This window comes from Dictyostelium purpureum, assembly GCF_000190715.1.
Source record: "Dictyostelium purpureum unplaced genomic scaffold DICPUscaffold_124, whole genome shotgun sequence".
Lineage (NCBI taxonomy): Eukaryota > Evosea > Eumycetozoa > Dictyosteliales > Dictyosteliaceae > Dictyostelium > Dictyostelium purpureum.
The window spans coordinates 15009-31967 of record NW_003519461.1 but is presented as its reverse complement, the minus strand read 5'-3'; the positions used below and the strand labels follow the sequence as shown (position 1 = coordinate 31967).

The 16959-nt window shown below is 25.6% G+C and overlaps 6 protein-coding genes across 6 annotated transcripts; 2 read left to right on the top strand and 4 right to left on the bottom strand.

Moving 5' to 3' along the window:
* Positions 1 to 562: 562 nt before the first annotated feature.
* DICPUDRAFT_152382 (threonyl-tRNA synthetase) lies at positions 563 to 3024 on the top strand (the record flags this gene model as incomplete). Its single annotated transcript, XM_003288127.1, has 3 exons — positions 563 to 782; positions 1029 to 1374; positions 1449 to 3024. 3 exons carry the CDS (start codon positions 563 to 565, stop codon positions 3022 to 3024), a joined length of 2142 nt encoding a protein of 713 aa, XP_003288175.1.
* A 143-nt stretch (positions 3025 to 3167) lies between these two features.
* Positions 3168 to 3717, bottom strand: DICPUDRAFT_152381 (uncharacterized protein; the record flags this gene model as incomplete). Its single annotated transcript, XM_003288118.1, has 2 exons — positions 3168 to 3536; positions 3601 to 3717. The coding sequence occupies 2 exons, from the start codon at positions 3715 to 3717 to the stop codon at positions 3168 to 3170; spliced, it is 486 nt and encodes a 161-aa protein (XP_003288166.1).
* A 216-nt stretch (positions 3718 to 3933) lies between these two features.
* On the bottom strand, positions 3934 to 6795 carry DICPUDRAFT_78981 (uncharacterized protein; the record flags this gene model as incomplete). Its single annotated transcript, XM_003288117.1, has 7 exons — positions 3934 to 4302; positions 4374 to 4419; positions 4485 to 4970; positions 5051 to 5542; positions 5611 to 6443; positions 6515 to 6551; positions 6668 to 6795. The coding sequence occupies 7 exons, from the start codon at positions 6793 to 6795 to the stop codon at positions 3934 to 3936; spliced, it is 2391 nt and encodes a 796-aa protein (XP_003288165.1).
* A 216-nt stretch (positions 6796 to 7011) lies between these two features.
* Positions 7012 to 10398, bottom strand: DICPUDRAFT_97937 (uncharacterized protein; the record flags this gene model as incomplete). Its single annotated transcript, XM_003288116.1, has 3 exons — positions 7012 to 8497; positions 8580 to 9821; positions 9918 to 10398. The coding sequence occupies 3 exons, from the start codon at positions 10396 to 10398 to the stop codon at positions 7107 to 7109; spliced, it is 3114 nt and encodes a 1037-aa protein (XP_003288164.1). The 3' UTR covers positions 7012 to 7106.
* Positions 10399 to 10572: 174 nt separating this feature from the next.
* Positions 10573 to 13029, top strand: DICPUDRAFT_97936 (uncharacterized protein). Its single transcript, XM_003288126.1, has one exon. It carries the CDS (start codon positions 10659 to 10661, stop codon positions 12999 to 13001), a length of 2343 nt encoding a protein of 780 aa, XP_003288174.1. The 5' UTR covers positions 10573 to 10658; the 3' UTR covers positions 13002 to 13029.
* A 71-nt stretch (positions 13030 to 13100) lies between these two features.
* On the bottom strand, positions 13101 to 14454 carry DICPUDRAFT_78978 (uncharacterized protein; the record flags this gene model as incomplete). The annotated part of the gene is made up of 2 exons (XM_003288115.1): positions 13101 to 13919; positions 14026 to 14454. 2 exons carry the CDS (start codon positions 14452 to 14454, stop codon positions 13101 to 13103), a joined length of 1248 nt encoding a protein of 415 aa, XP_003288163.1.
* Between the last annotated feature and the right edge of the window lie 2505 nt (positions 14455 to 16959).

Genomic DNA, 16959 nt, shown 5'->3' with positions numbered 1-16959 from the left:
TATTAATAATCAATTATAATACTAATAATAATAATAATAACAATAGTGTTGTTATATTTAAAAACAATAATAAAAATAAAATCAAAAAATAAATTAAAATTTAAATCCATTAAAATAAACAATAAAAAAAATATATATAGTTTATATTTTATACATAGACTCTTAAACACAAAAATTGGTTATTTTATTTTAAGGAAAATTTCCCAAAATAAAATTTTTTATTTTATTTTATTTAATTTTTTTTTTTTGTTTTATTTTTTTTAAAAAATTATCTGTATATCATAAATGGTAAAATATTAAGTTATTCTCTTGTTTAAATTTTAATATAAGCTTTCTTTTAATTTTATAATAATATAATTATTCTTGTAGTTCAAACGATAACATATAAAAATATTTTATTCCAAAAAAAAAAAAAAATATTTAAATAAATTTTTTATTTTTTTTTTTTTCAATTTTTTTAAATTTTTTCAAAAATTTTATTTTTTTTTCATAAAGATTCTTCGATTTTTTATTTTTTGTTTTATATTTATATTTAATTAAATTAAATTTATAATATTTAATAATGTCAGATCCAGTTGAACCTGTCAAACCAGTAGAAGAAAAGAAACCAGTTGCTGAAAAAAAGCCAGCTGCTGAAAAAAAACCAGCTGGTGAAAAGAAACAAGCTGCTGCCAAACCAAAAAAAGCTAATGTAATGGAAACCCTCGAAACCCCAGATTACATTAAAGAAAGAATTGCCATTTGGGAAGGTTTAAAAGCTCAACACTTAGAAGCTATTAAAAGTATGTATATTTCATAAAAAAATAAAATATAAATAGTTTGGAATAATAAAAATAAATTGTGGCAATGAAGTTACAATAAAATAAATAAAACTGCAGCAATGAAATTACAATAAAATAAATACAATTTGATTCATAGGAAACATAATAAAATAAAAATAAAAATAAATATATAAAAAAAAATGAATCGACATTCACCCATAAAAAAACTTTAAAAAAACAATACTGACTTTATAAAATTATTTATAGATTTACCAGATGAACCAATTTTAATTACATTACCAGATGGTAAAGTTATTCATGGTGTTAAAAACAAGACCACCCCATATGATGTTGCCAAAGGTATTTCACGTGGTCTTGCTGATTCAATTGTCAGCTCAATCGTTAATGAACAAATTCACGATATTTCAAGACCATTAGAAGGTGATTGCAAATTAGAGTTATGCAAATTCGATACTGATGCTGGTAAAAAAACTTTCTGGCATTCGTCTGCTCACATTTTAGGTCAAGCTATGGAAAGAGTTTATGGTGGTCAACTCTGTATTGGTCCAGCTACCTCTGAAGGTTTCTATTATGATATGGCAATGGGTGAAAAGTAAGGATATTATTATACAACACTATAGAAAATAACAGCATCTAAAATTCAAAATATTAACATTGTTTTTTTAGAATTGTTTCAGCTGAAGATTATAAATTAATTAATGAAGTTGCAATGAAAATTGTTCAAGAAAAACAACCATTTGAAAGATTAGCAGTTCCAAGAGATGTTGCCTTAACTATGTTCAAATATAATAAATATAAGACTGAAATCATTTCAAAGATTCCAGCTTCAGAAACTGTATCATTATATCGTTGTGGTACTTTAGTTGATTTATGTAGAGGACCACACGTTCCAAATACCTCATACGTCAAAGCATTTTCAGTTATTAAGAATTCATCAGCCTATTGGTTAGGTAAAGCTGAAAATGATACTTTACAAAGAGTCTATGGTATTGCATTCCCAGATAAAAAACAAATGGAAGAATATGAAAACTTTATGAAAGAAGCTGCCCTTAGAGATCACAGAAATATTGGTAGAGCTCAAGAACTTTTCTTCTTCCATCCATTCTCTCCAGGTAGTGCCTTCTTTTTACCACACGGTACCAGAATTTACAATAAATTGGTCGATTTCATCAGAGCAGAATATCACAACAGAGGTTTCAGCGAAGTTATTTCCCCATCAGTTTTCTCACAAAAATTATGGGAACAATCTGGTCATTGGGCTAAATACTCTGAAAACATGTTCAATATTCCAGTTGATAAAGAAACTTTCTCATTAAAACCAATGAATTGTCCAGGTCATTGTTTAATGTTTGGTAGTCGTCAAAGATCATACCGTGAATTACCATTACGTTTTGCTGACTTTGGTGTTTTACATCGTAACGAATTAGCTGGTGCTCTTACTGGTCTCACCCGTGTACGTAAATTCCAACAAGATGATGCCCACATTTTCTGTACTGTAGATATGATTGAAAATGAAATCAACAGTTGTCTTGAATTCATGCAACACGTTTATGGTATTTTCGGTTTCGAATTCCAATTAAACCTTTCAACTCGTCCAGAGAACTTCCTTGGTGAAATCTCTCAATGGAATGAAGCTGAAAAATCATTAGAAAAAGCTTTAAATAGATTTGGTAAACCATGGCAATTAAACCCAGGTGATGGTGCTTTCTACGGTCCAAAGATTGATATTCAAATCTACGATTGTCTCAAAAGAGCTCATCAATGTGCCACTATTCAATTAGATTTCCAATTACCAATTCGTTTCGATTTAGAATACCAATCTGATGACGCCACTGATGTTAAAAAGAGACCAGTTATCATTCATAGAGCTATTTTAGGTTCAGTAGAAAGAATGATGGCTATTTTAATGGAACATACCGCTGGTAAGTGGCCATTCTGGGTTTCACCACGTCAAGCCATCGTTGTTACTGTCGCTAAACAACACAATGAATATGGTCACAAGGTCGCTAAACAAATCTCCGAACTTGGTTACTATTGTGATATCGATGAATCCGATAAAACTATTGGTAAAAAAGTTAGAGAAGCTCAACTTGCTCAATACAATTATATTTTAGTTGTTGGTCAAGAAGAGATCGATAATAATAAAGTTAATGTTCGTACAAGAGATAATGTCGTTAGAGGTAGTATTTCCGTTGAAGAACTTGTAGCTGAATTTGCAGTCCTCTCAAAAGAATTCAAATAAATCATCAACATCCCAATCCAAAATAATAAATTAAAATTTTTTTTTTTTTTTTTCAATTAATTTTTTATTTTATTTATATATTTAAATAATTTTTATTTATTTATATTTTTTATTATTACACAAGTTTATTTTAGTTTATTAGTTTACAGTTCATCCAAATCTTTTATCGGAATAAGGTCACTCCTTGTTAAATTATTATTTTTTAATAGTAGTTCAAATAATAAATAATCTTTTTTATATAAAAATGGTGTTTCTTTAATTGTGAATTTTTGTTTGTGAATTTCTAAACCAAATACTTTTTTGAAATCTAACCCAACACAATTTGAATTATTCTCTGAACTCCTACAATATACTCTAACTAAAATTTGTTGCTCTATATTCATAATGTTGACAGTAACTAAAGATAAATAACATAGTTCTTGACTATCAAATGTTTCTGTTACCAAAAGCTTTGGGTGGCTTTTTAATTCCAATCTTATTGCATCCTCTCTTTTTAAAAAATTGAAAAATGTCTAATATTTAAAATAAAAAGGTTAATAAGAATATTTTTATTTTTATTTTTAAATATATATTTACCGAATATGATAAAGAAACATTTATATTGCTATGGTTTATAAAAACCTGTATTGTACTATTTCCATTTTCGTTTGAGGAATATCTCCCCTCTAATTTCCTATCACAAAATATTATCATTTAAAAAAATTAAAATTAATTAAGTGGAGTGTTTTTTTTTTAAATTCCATCAAAAAAAAAAAACAAAAAAAAAAAAACAAAAAATAAAAATAAAAATTATAAAAAAAAATCAAAAAAATCAATTCTATTACTTGAATTTTTAAATAAAACTTTTCTTTCACCTTTTTTTTAAAAAAATATTTTTTATTTTTATTAATAGTTTTTTAAAAATTGGGTTTAAGAAGATTGGGATGATGATGAAATTGGACAAGCATACATTGAAGAAATTCCAAAATTGAAATTACCAGCTGGACTTTCATAGTAATAGTCAACATTGAATTCGGTCTGTTCGTTACATGTTAAAATCATATTATTTACTCTTGGGAAACCATTAATATAGGAGTTGTCATCGTTTTGTGTAAAAATAAATAGAAGATTATTTTGTGATGAAACATAATGGCCTGTAGAATATGCACCCATTTCATAACATACTTGGGTATCGGTACTGTCATCAAATGAGATTTGACAAACACATGACTGAATATCTTTATCATTTATGAACATTTCGTTACAGTAGGTTTGGGATTCACAGAATGAAAAATAGAACTTAAATTTAAAAAATAACAATTAATAGATGTTTCAAATATTTCGATATTAAAATTATAAAAATTACTTACAGATTCCATAGTATTTGTTTCATATGAGAGTGTTTCGGTAATATTTCTGTTTTAAAAAAAAAAAAATTAATATTTAAATTTACTTTAAATTTTAATGAAATTAATATTTACCTTTTTAATGGATTTAAATTGTAATAACTGCCTCCATCAATTGGGAAAATGCATGATTTATAGGGTGATTCAGTTGGTTTTGGGGTTGGAATTTGCTCTTCTTCTTTTTGTTCTTGTTCTTGATTAATACATGCATAAGAGGTTTGAATATCGACAGTTGCGCCACAAAGATCAGATGATAGGTAAAAATCAGTGAATTCTAATGCTGTACTTTGATTACAGAGAATATTCATTGTGAGGGATTTTTTGAAACCATTACAAGATAATTGATCACCAGAGTCATAGTACAATTGAATACCATTTTCAATTATTTGATATGTACCAGTGTAGGTGAATGCAAAAGCATATTCATTTGTATAATATTTTTCGCATAATGACACGTTGGTACCAAACATTTCACTACATAATTGATCTGGTTGGCAAAGATTAAAGTAGAAATCAGAACTTGTTTGGGTATAATATGTAGCATATCCTGTATAAAAGTTACTAAATAAAAATAATTAAAATCGTATGATTACATAAAAATAAAAAAATTAAAAGGAAAAAGTAAAAAAATAAGTGCTTACCTGACAATTGGAGATAAATCTAAACCATTATAAAATTTACAATCACTTGGGATATCATAAGATGGATTTGGGGTTGGTGATGAGGTTGGTGATGGAGTTGAGGTTGGTGATGGAGTGGGGTTTTGACCAATGCAAGCATAAATACTTTGAATTTCCATAATAATATAACATCCATCATTTGACATATTAAAGTTTGAAACTAAAAATTCAGTGGCGTCGTTACAAATCATATCGAATGAAACTGATTTTTGTGATTCTCCACCACAATAATTTCCGCCATCAGAGTTATAGTTTAATTCTAAACCATTTTGGTTAATTTCGTATCTACCTGAATCTGTAAATGCAATAATATATTCGAATTCTTCTTGCTTTTTGCAAAAAGTAACATTATTATTAAATAAATCTGTGCAATATTGATTTGGTTGGCAAAAATTGAAGAAATACTCTGAGTCTGTGCTATTATCATAATAGCTATAGCCTGAATAGTCTTGTCTAAAAAAAATTTTTAGTAAATATTTTATCCTATATTTTAAATAGTTTATTTTTAAAAATAAACTTACGCAATTAAGAAAGATAAATCAATGAGTTGTGAACCAAATGGGAATCTACAGCTATTTGGGATAATTTTTCCTGGTGGTGGTGATGGAGAAAAAGTTGGGAATGGGGTGGTTGTTGGTGCTGGGGTTGGTGATTCTGTTGGTGCTGGAGTTGGTGATTCTGTTGGTGCTGGAGTAGGTGACTCTGTTGGTGCTGGAGTAGGTGACTCTGTTGGTGCTGGGGTTGGTGATTCTGTTGGTGCTGGAGTAGGTGACTCTGTTGGTGCTGGGGTAGGTGACTCTGTTGGTGCTGGAGTAGGTGACTCTGTTGGTGCTGGGGTAGGTGACTCTGTTGGTGCTGGGGTAGGTGATTCTGTTGGTGCTGGAGTAGGTGATTCTGTTGGAGATGGAGTAGGTGATTCTGTTGGTGCTGGGGTTGGTGATTCTGTTGGTGCTGGGGTTGGTGATTCTGTTGGTGCTGGAGTTGGTGGTTGTGTTGGAGATGGAGTTGGAGTTGGAATACATGCACTTGATGAGTCAATAACAAAATTATAAGTACATGGGGGATTTTGTGTTAATGAAACAATTGAAAAATCAACTTGTTCATTGCAAATAAAATAAAAGTTTGCACTTCTATAATAACCATCTTGACAAACTACATTATCGGTCGAATTGTAACTTAAAACAAGACCAGAGCCATCATTGACATCATTGAATATTGAATACTCACCAGTAAAAGTAGAACCTAATTCATAAGCATAATAATTATTATGTGTTTTATATTGACATGATTGAACATTTGAAACACCTAAATATTTTGAACATATTGAAGAACTACTGCAAATTGAAAAAGAGTACTAAATTAATTTAAATAAATTTATTAATAAAAAATTTAAAAAATTTAATTTATAAATATAAAACTAATTACCTGGTTTTGATTCTTATCTTGATATGAAAAATCTTGACTATTTAATTAAATAATTTTTAAATTATAATGAGTTTTTGGAAAATTAAAAAATTTAAAATATTTAAAATTTTGAAATTTTGAAAAAAATAAAATTTGTTTTAAAAATAAACTTACTTTGAAAGTGATGATAAATCGATTACCCCATTTGGAGTATTAAATACACAGGTATTTATTGGGTCATCAATATACTCTCCAAAACAAGAGGAAGCAAATAAAATTAAAGAAATAAAAAATAATTTCATTTTGTCGTTGTTTAAAAAAAAATGTTTAAAAAAAAAAAAGTTTCATTTTATTTATTTTTTTTTTTGAAAATATAAAAAATTTATTCGCCTGAAAAAATAGGTTTTGGTCGGAAACCAATTTTTACATTTTAAAAATGGTTCCCAATATGACGTCTCTGAAAATTGGGAACCATTTTCGGTATCGGGAATAAAAAAAAATTACCAAAGAATTCTTTTATAAATTTTATAGTTTATTAATTTTATTGTTTTTTTTTTTTTATTTTTTATATTCCTGGTACCAAAATTGGGAAAATAAAAAAAAAAATTTACATCTATGATAAAATTTTGATTTTTTGCTGAATTTTTTCTCTACACAGTGGACATATTGTTAAATCTTTACAACAGTTTTCGCAAGATGAGAAATGGCCACATGGAGAAAAGGCGATTTCTTTTTCTTTTTCAAAACAAATATTACATTTGTTTTTATTCTTTAAATCTTTTCTAACCCTTTCTTGAAGCTTGTTTATTTCTTTTTGTAACTCTAAAACTTGAGAATAATCATACTGTTCCAATTGAGACTCACTGATATCTAATTGTACTTTTAGTTGATCAAAAGCCAAATGAGTTGAATTTGTTAGTTGCAATGTTGATGAAAGCTTTGATTGATTTTGAGATTGAAGCTGTAGTTTTAATTCTTTAGTTTCCTTTAAAAGTTCATTTCTTGTGTCAATCAATTGCGATTTCTCTTCAAATAATTTCCTTTTCTCTTCAAAGAATTGATTCTTTTCAGTAATGTGATCCTCATTTTCTTTGGATAGTTCGTTATATTTTCTAATATGCCATTGAAGTTCTTCAAAGTATTTTTTGGATTCTTCTTGCCATTTTTTATGAATATCTACAATTTGAGTTTTAACTATACCATCTACAAATAACAATTGCTGTTCTAATCTATCTACCTTGGCAACCTGGTCTTTAAGCTGGGACTCTACATAAGCTTTTTCTCGGTTAACTCCTTCTAAAACTCCACATTTTTCTTCCAAAATCTTATTAGCATTTGTAAGGTTATCAATTTTATTTAAAAATTCTTCATTATTATTATTTACATTATTCATATTATCATTGTTATTCATATTATTATTGTCATTTTGTGATTGTTGGTTTTGATTTTGATTTTGATTTTGATTTTGATTTTGATTTTGATTTTGATTTTGATTTTGATTTTGATTTTCTAGTTTTTTGTCTTGTGTATATAAATATATATCATCTTTTGTATAGTCTTCTTTTTCTGTATCTGTATCTGAATAGTCAAGATCCTCATCATACTTTTTAAGCAAATCATTAATTGTAATCATAAGACTATTCGGTTCAAATTCCGTTATACCATTTTCGATTTGTTCTTCTTGTTGTCGATGATGTAATTTTTTTATATTTCTTAAATGTGAGAAAAGCATTCTTTCATTTTGCTCAGGGTCTACTTCGTTATTGTCTGTTTTTTCTTGGTGTATTTGGGACTCTAGTTTTAATTGTTTTATTCTTATTCTTTCTAATCTTTTTTTTTCTAATTTTTGTTGCTCTAATTTTTGTTGCTCTAATTTTTCTTTTTTACCTTCAATTAATAAAAGATCATCTAATGATTTAAATTGTTCTAATGTTGGTAATGGTTTATTTAGTTTATAGTTAAACATTTCATTGACTTTATCTTTTGAAATATAACAAAGCATATCTATAAGATTATTATAAAAAAATAGTATTAGAATATACACACATATGATGATTTAAAATAATATAATTTAAAAGATAGTTACAAGAAAAAGTTAAATCTCTTGGTAGGTCATGGGTTATTGGATTCATTACTATTCTATCATTGTTTATGCCACACGAATTTAAAAGTACATAGTTGAATGAGACTTCTTCCACAGAATCTGATTTCATTTTAATCCAGGTTTTATTTGAAAAGTCACGAAGATAGGTAACATGGGTTCCATTTATTGTTGGGTTGTTATCTGTTTCTTTTGACTCATGTTTATCGTATGACCAAACGCTGTATAAAACATACCTCCTATCTTTTAGAATTGTAAACTCTTCTGGGAACTTAAATGTTGGAAATCTGTTGTAGATCGAATCACTGTTCGATGGTAGGGCAGTAGTCAAATCTAATGATTTACTTGCAGTTGATATAAAAAGCATATTTTGTAAAGATTCTTTGGTAAGTTTATTATATTCTACTAGTTTCTCTTCAAATCCTGCTGGACTGGTACACGTTATGCCATATGGGATACTTAAAATGAGTGGTAGGGATAGTGTGGTCGCATCTTTTTCATAGATTTTCATAAATGATGAATTTATTTTTGTTTTCCCAGGTGTAATTCGTTCATTATTTCCGTGCAAACTTGTAACAGATGGGTTCTGGTTTTCATCAAATACTTGAAAATTATCGTGTTTCTCGAATTCTTCCTTATCTATTTGATTTTCCTTATAGGTGAAACGACTTTGAAATGATTTAATTTGGTCTTGAGAAAGAGGGATTATAGATTCAACAACTTTGGATTTTTCTGATATTTCGGCCACTGTTTTTTCTAAAATTTTAGAAAATTCAAACCTATTAAAAAGGTTTGAATTTACAAAGTATTTGACCGACTTGTAGAAGTTATAATCTTGCACTTCGTTATGATTGATAAAGAAAAAGAATAAACGTTGTAATTGATAAAATATTGTGGCAGGTTCCTTCAACTCTGCTCTTAGAATCTCTTCTCTAAACATTGGTATAAAGTACAGTGTTAATATTAATGATCTATAATAGTTTATTTGTTCCGGATGAGTTGACACCTTTTCTAATAGGTCATTAACAGCCTTATATGGTTTCAATATATCATTTCTTTCTGGCGATGGAGTTCCTTCAATTACTTTATCAATTGTAATTATAATAGAGTAATAATATGCTGGTGTACTTGGTCTGTAAAATTCTTCTAGATCATCAACTTCATTTTGATGTATAAAATCAGTAAATCCAGAGTATGGTTTGTTTTTTGTAAATTCGAATGATCTTGCTTTAATTTAAATTTAAAAAAAAAAATTTTTAATAGAATATTCTATTTAAATATTTTTATTTATTAATTTATTATTATTAATAAGTTCAAACTTACATTTCACATGGGGTTTCCCTTTTTTATAGCTATACAGTCCAATGGAGAAATCAACTTTTAAATTCTTATTAAAATCTTTTGAGTCATTTGAAATTAAATATATAGAAAGCCATTGATTATTATCCTTTGGAATCTTGTGTTGTGGTATTAATAATAATTGCCATGAGTTTTCAAAAATTTTAAATATTTGGCTCTTGAATGGAGTACTATTACTTAAATTTGAAAATGATGATAATACTTTAGTTTCTCTTTTTTTATTTGAATTTGGAAATAATGTAATATCTTTAAAAGAGTTATTTTTTATTGATGTTCTAATTTTATCTTCAAATTCTAAAAATTTAAATTCTTTAGTTTTAATATTATTTGTTGTTGTTGTTGTTGTTGTTGTTTCTGTTGTTTCTGTTGTTTCTGTTGTTATATTATTTGATGGTTGTTGTTGTTGTTGCTGTTGTTTTTTATTATCTTTATTTTTTTTTATCATTTTTTAAAACAACAAATATAAATTAATCACACAAAAAAAAAATAAAAATAAAAAAATAAATTTTTTAATTTTAATTTTTTTTAATTTTTTTTTATAAAAAAATTTTAATTTTAAAATTTTTCAAAAAACAAAAAAAAAAATAACAATTTTCATTGTTTTTTTAAAAATACATCCCAACTAAATAAAAATATTTAAATTATCTTTAAAATAGTTTATGGGTATAATAATCCATAGTTTATTGTTTTTTATTTTTATTAAAAATGTTAAAAGGTTTAAATAAAATAAAAATAAAAAATGGTTATAATAAATCATTAGTTTTAAATATCGGTTATTTTTCAACAAACAACAATAATCTAAATAATAATAGTAATAATAGTAATAATAGTAATGATAATAATAGTAATCCAAAATTCAAAATAAAAATCAGCGGTTTAAAATCTTTAAATATATCAAAACAAGAGTCATTAAAAAATACCAATAATAATAATAATAATAATAGTATTTCATCACCCATTGAAGATTCTAAAGAACCAGAAATAAAATCAACAAATGAAAATATTACTGCACCACCCTCAGTACCATTTAGATTGAAAGAGTTTAAAGAAAAAGAAGAACCAAGATCACCCTTTAGTAAATTAATAAATCCATTAAAAAAGGTCAAAGAACTCGAAAAAGGAGCTGTAAAGAGTCCGGAAATAATAAAAGATAGCAAAAACCAAGAAAGAGATTCAGCACCAAGGATTAGGGATGATGAAACTTTAATATCAGAACTCAAAAGAAAAGTTTTAATTAAGGTGAAAACAGAGTTAAATAAAACCGAATCAGATAAACCTAAACCAATTGAGGAGATGTCGGAAGAATTAATTTTACAGTATCTTAGACATAAAAGTAAAGAGTATAGGGTCGCTGGTGAAGAGGTAAACTTAAAAGACTGTCCATTTTGTGTCAATGTTCAAGAAAAACTCGATAATATGTGGAAATTATATATTCATTCACACACTGGTCTATTCTTTTGCCATAGATGCTCAACTAAAGGAAATTGGAATCATTTAAGATTAGCATTTGGCGATTTGAAACAAAATTTTAGACAGGCATTTCAACCTGCCCCAGTTAATAAAGCTCCACCTCCACCACCAATAAAATCAATGCTTGAGCATATTAGTGAAGTACCAAAAGATGTTTTAGAAAAAATAGAAACCTATTCAAAACAATTGGATAAATTTCCAAAGGTTTTACAGAAGCTTACAGGAACAGGTCCAGGAGAACGTGGTATAAAGAAAGAAGTATTGGAATATTATTTAGTCGGTGCAACTAATTCAAAATTTAAATCTACAAATTGGGACTCATATGAATGTGTAACTTTTCCATGGACTGCAGTTGATGAGCAGGGTAAAATTATTCAGTATCGTTGTAAATTAAGAGCTATTGAATCTAAAGTCCATCAAAGACTAGAGCCAGCTGGCAGCAGATGGGGTTTCTTTGGTTGGCACACCATCCCAAACGATTGTAAACTTATAGTAATAACCGAAGGCGAATATGATGCTATGGCAGTTTATCAAGAAACAGGTTTACCAACCATCTCTTTACCAAATGGATTCGCAAGTTTCCCACAAGTTATGATTCCATTATTCGATCGATTTGAAAAGATTATACTGTGGATGGATGATGATTTAATGGGAAGAGCAGGTGCAGCCAATTTTTCAGATTTATTAGGTTCACAAAAAACCCATGTAATTTTCACTAAACAAGGTCAAATCAATGGTCCAAAAGATGCAAATGATGCTTTATTAATGGGTAAAGATTTTAAAGAAATCATTGCAAGTGCAAAACCAATTCATAAGTTTATAACAGATTATATGCAAGAAAGACCAGAGATAGCTAAAGAATTTGAATTTTTTAAACCAATTCCAGAAACATATACAAATCAATTATTACCAACACTTTACAAATTATTATTACCACCAGCAACAACAGGCAGATTAAATTTCTTTTTAGGATTAAGGGTCAGCGTATTAGTGTCACAGTTTGCATTACACAATGCAGTTACCAACAATATAAGCACTCTTTATGTCACTGGTGATCATTTATTTAAACCAAAACAATTTATGGTCAAAATGGTGACCCAATATTTAAATTTAAATGGTAAAGAGAATGTTGACGAGTTTGCTAAAGTACCAATCCATTTTTCTGTATCAGATAAAGAAGGTTTTAAAGAAATCCTCCAAACAATGGCACTCGCAATACTCCAGTATAACGTCAAGCATATTGTTTTAGATAATGTAGCCGAAAATCAATATCAAGTAGCACCATTTGTAAAAATAGTTAAAAAGTTTTTAAATAATTATAAAGATGATATCAACATTACCATGGTTCAATCTTTTCTTATCGATCGTCCAACAAATAAAGAGATATTGGATGATGTCGATAATTACTTGCAACTTTATGAGGGCGAAAACTTTGACGATTTGGTTTATAAGAAAATTCAATATAAAGATAAACCCGAATTTGATTGTGGTGTAGCAAATGTTTTTTACGACACAGAGCCGGGTTTATATCACGAATTAAATTATAAAAATAATAGCAAAGTTATAAAAATAAAATAAAGTACATGTATATATATTTTAAAAATACAAAAATTTATTATTTAAAGTTACATTTTTTTTTTTTTTTTTTTTTTTTTTTTTTTTTTGACATTGTAAAGTTTATTGTTGAACAGTTTGTTGTTGTGGTTGTTGTTGTGGTTGTTGTTGCTGTTGTTGATAATAGTATGGATACTGATTATAATAGTTATAGTTGTATTGTTGGGTTTGAGAGTCTTGATGACCCCAAGCATGTTGATTATCAAAAGAGTTGGGGTTTTGGGTAGAGTCATAGTAGTATGCTTGATTACCATAGTAGTTTTTATAATAGTTGCTATAATAGTTGTTTAAATGTTGTTGTTGCAATAATTGGTAATGTAACTGTTGATTTTGTTTTTGTTGATTAAAGTTTAATTGTTGGTTCTGAATTGGTTGGTATTGGATAGATGGTTGTTGTACTTGAGGTTGTTGGGTAGTTTGAACAGGTTTTGGAGAATTAATATTGCTATAGTTCTTATTTAAAACTGTTTTCTTTTTTATAGTTGGGCTATTTTGATTAGATGATATAGCTTTTTTAATTAAATAGTTAGGTTTTAAGTTTTGGAAATTATTTTTATTTGCAGCTGGACTAGAAATACTGGGTGATATTGACATTGGTGAAATTTTTATTGATGGTGAAGAGTTTGAAGAAGAGATATTTGATTTTACAGATGAATCATTACCAGAGATTGAAATAGGGGATAAAGAACTTTTATCATTATTGAAAAATACAGGTGCTGAATTTGATAGTGAGTTTTTTAATAATGATTTTTCAATATTATTTGTATTTTTATTTGGATCTATTGAGCTACTTTTTGTAATTCCACCCGACATTGTTAACTCTCTTTTTTTAACTGTTTTATTTAAAAGTTTTTGTTTTAATTTAATTTCTCTTTTTAGTTTCTTTTTATTTATAAAAAGAAATGTTAGTGTATTTAAAAGATTATTGGTAATATTTTAAAGATTAAAATAATTCATAATTGATAATTATTTTTTAAAAAATAAATACCTTTATTTTTTTCTTCAAGCTTGCATTTAATGTACAGTTATATTTTTGGTTAGTTTCAATTGATTTTGGTGAGTTTGTGTTTGTGTTGGGTAAGCTTGAGTTGTTTTTATTTGGGCTAGATGATATTGAGGAGTTTAATGAATCTTGGTTAAAAAATAAATCTGACTGTGATGTTTTTAGCTCTGGAACTAAATCACTACCACTGCATTTTAAAGATTCCTTGGGATTATTATTGTCTTTATATTGATCTTTATTAATATTCTCTTTAATATTGTTTTTAGTATTGATACCACTATTATTGCTATTGTCTAATGTCTTTGTATTTGAAAAATTATCAATTGATAACCTATCTTTTAATAGAAATTCATTTATATCTTGTTGATTAGGGACTAATTCTTTAATATTTGGGGAAATATCCAAATCTTCCATTTTATTGATATAATGGGTTATTTAAATATATAAATATATATAAATATTTTTAAAAAAAAAGTAAATTAGGGGTTATATTCAAATTTATTATTATAAAACACAAAAAAAAAAATAATAAATTATAATTATAAAAAAAAAGAAAGTATGAATCTATTCAATTATTTGTAGATATATTATTGGTATAAGTTAAAAAAAAATAAAAAATAAAAGAATATAAAATTTTTTTAATATTATAGTCAAAGCAAATACGAACCTTTTTTTTTTTTAATTAATTTAATTTTCATCTTTAAAAAAGCAAACTTAGATATATTAATACACGTTTACTAAAATATAATTAGAAATTTAATTTGTTATATCAGGTAATTATTTTAAAAGTTTTTCTATAATTAAAACACACAATACTCACACCCACATTTTTTTATTTTTTTTTTGTATATAAAAAAGAAATTATTATAAAAATTCTAAATTTTAATAACAAAATAAAAATTAATTAAAAAAACACAGTGGGTTGTTTTTACCCCATTTAATATAAAAATAACTTTTATTTTTTTATTTAATTGCTATATAAAAGAAATAAAATTGATAAAATCAGTAACAAACTACAAAAAAAACAAAGAGAGGGAAAAAATAGAAATAATCAAAAAGCAATATTTACAAATAAATAACAATAAACAAAATAACCCTTTAAAAATAAAAAAGAGTCTAATATAAGAAATCCTTAATATTAAAAAAAAAAAAAAAAAGATATAAATAGACATACATATAATGAAAACAATATTGTGGTTTTATTTCCATTATTTAAATTATTTTAAAATAAAAATTGTGATTAGGTTTTATTCATTTAAAAATAATTTATGAATAGATTAGAGTGTTGTTGTTATTATTGTTGTTGTCTAGATTTAAAAAAAAATAATTTCAATTCACACTCACCCACACTTAAACATACATACAAATACCTATGTACACTAAACACCAAAGAAAGAAATTAAATAAATAAGCACCCACCCATATATTTATTTTAATCCTATAAATGAATACAACCTTTAAAAAAGAATAATTTTATTTTTAAATTGAAAAAATTTTAATCAAGAAAATAATATGCAGTAACAGTTATATTTCTTTTTTTTTTTTTAAATTTTTTCAATTATTTTTTTAATTATTTTTTTATTAACACCCACACCAAAAATAAACACAGTAAAATAATTTTTATATATAAATTGATCTAATCATGTGTCTAAAAATATTATCACTATTAATGTCCATAAATAGTAATATACATATATAGGGTTAAAAAAACAATTTTTTTTTTTTTTTTTTACAAAACAGTTGAATCAATGTTTTTGATATAAAGAAAAAAAAAATTAGTGTGCAGTAGTATGTTTTTTTGAGGGTGTTTTTGAAAGAGTTAATATCTATATTTGTGTGTTTAAGTGTGTTAAAGACTGTTTTTAAAGAGAAAGAATGTGTGGGTGATATAATGTGTGTTATAAAATTATTTTTTTTCTTTTATGTATAAAATAATATATTTTTTTATGTATATTTTAGGAGAGAATTGAATTTATATATTTATTTGTGTGAATTTGTGTGTTTGTGTGTTGATTATATTACAATATATATACTTATTTTATATATAAAGTTATAAAAAATATACTTATATATTCACTTTAAAATTTTATATATAGTAATTAAAAAAAAAAAAAAAAAAAAAAAAATAGAATAAAATAAACATAATTTTACTACACTCCAATAATATTAATAATAATATTAAAAATAATAAGAATAAAATATTTATTTTTTTAAAATAATTTAATTATTATTATTTTGATAATTAAATTTTTTTATTTTTTTATTTTTTTTTTGTTCTAATGATTAAATTAGTTAAATTTTTAATAAATATAAATAATAATAGAATTTATAATAAATATAGTTTTAGATTTTTTGATTAAAAATAAAAAATTATATTATATTATATTACATATTAATTAATTCATTCATTTATTTATATTTTATTTATTAATTGTATTTATATATAAGATATTGAAGTTAATAAATAAAATTTTACATTAATAAATAATATATAATTATATAATAATAAATAAAAAAATAATAATAAAAAATAATAATAAATAGTTTTTATTTTTGTTTTTTTTTTTTATTGTTATCATCACCCACTTTTAAAAAATCATTAAATTATATCAATATCAAACCTTTTTTGTTTTTTTTTATATATAATTATTTATAATTATATATTTTAATTATATATACAAGGTAAAAAATGACTATTATGTCAGAAATTATAGCCCAAAGAACAATCTTATTGACTGCTGATTTTTCATCAATCATAGGTTGTTCTTTAGTTTTATTAGGATTTTGGAGATTAACATTACTACGTAATCACATAACAAGAATTCTTTCATTATTTTGTGCACCCTCGGTCCTTAAAGATGTAATATCGACGCGTATTACTTTACGTTTTAAAATAAATAAAGATGAACAGGGATTCCC

What these genes read in the sequence shown, in the direction of transcription:
- DICPUDRAFT_97936 (XM_003288126.1), top strand. Translation starts at nt 10,659, where the DNA reads ATGTTAAAAGGTTTAAATAAAATAAAAATAAAAAATGGTTATAATAAA.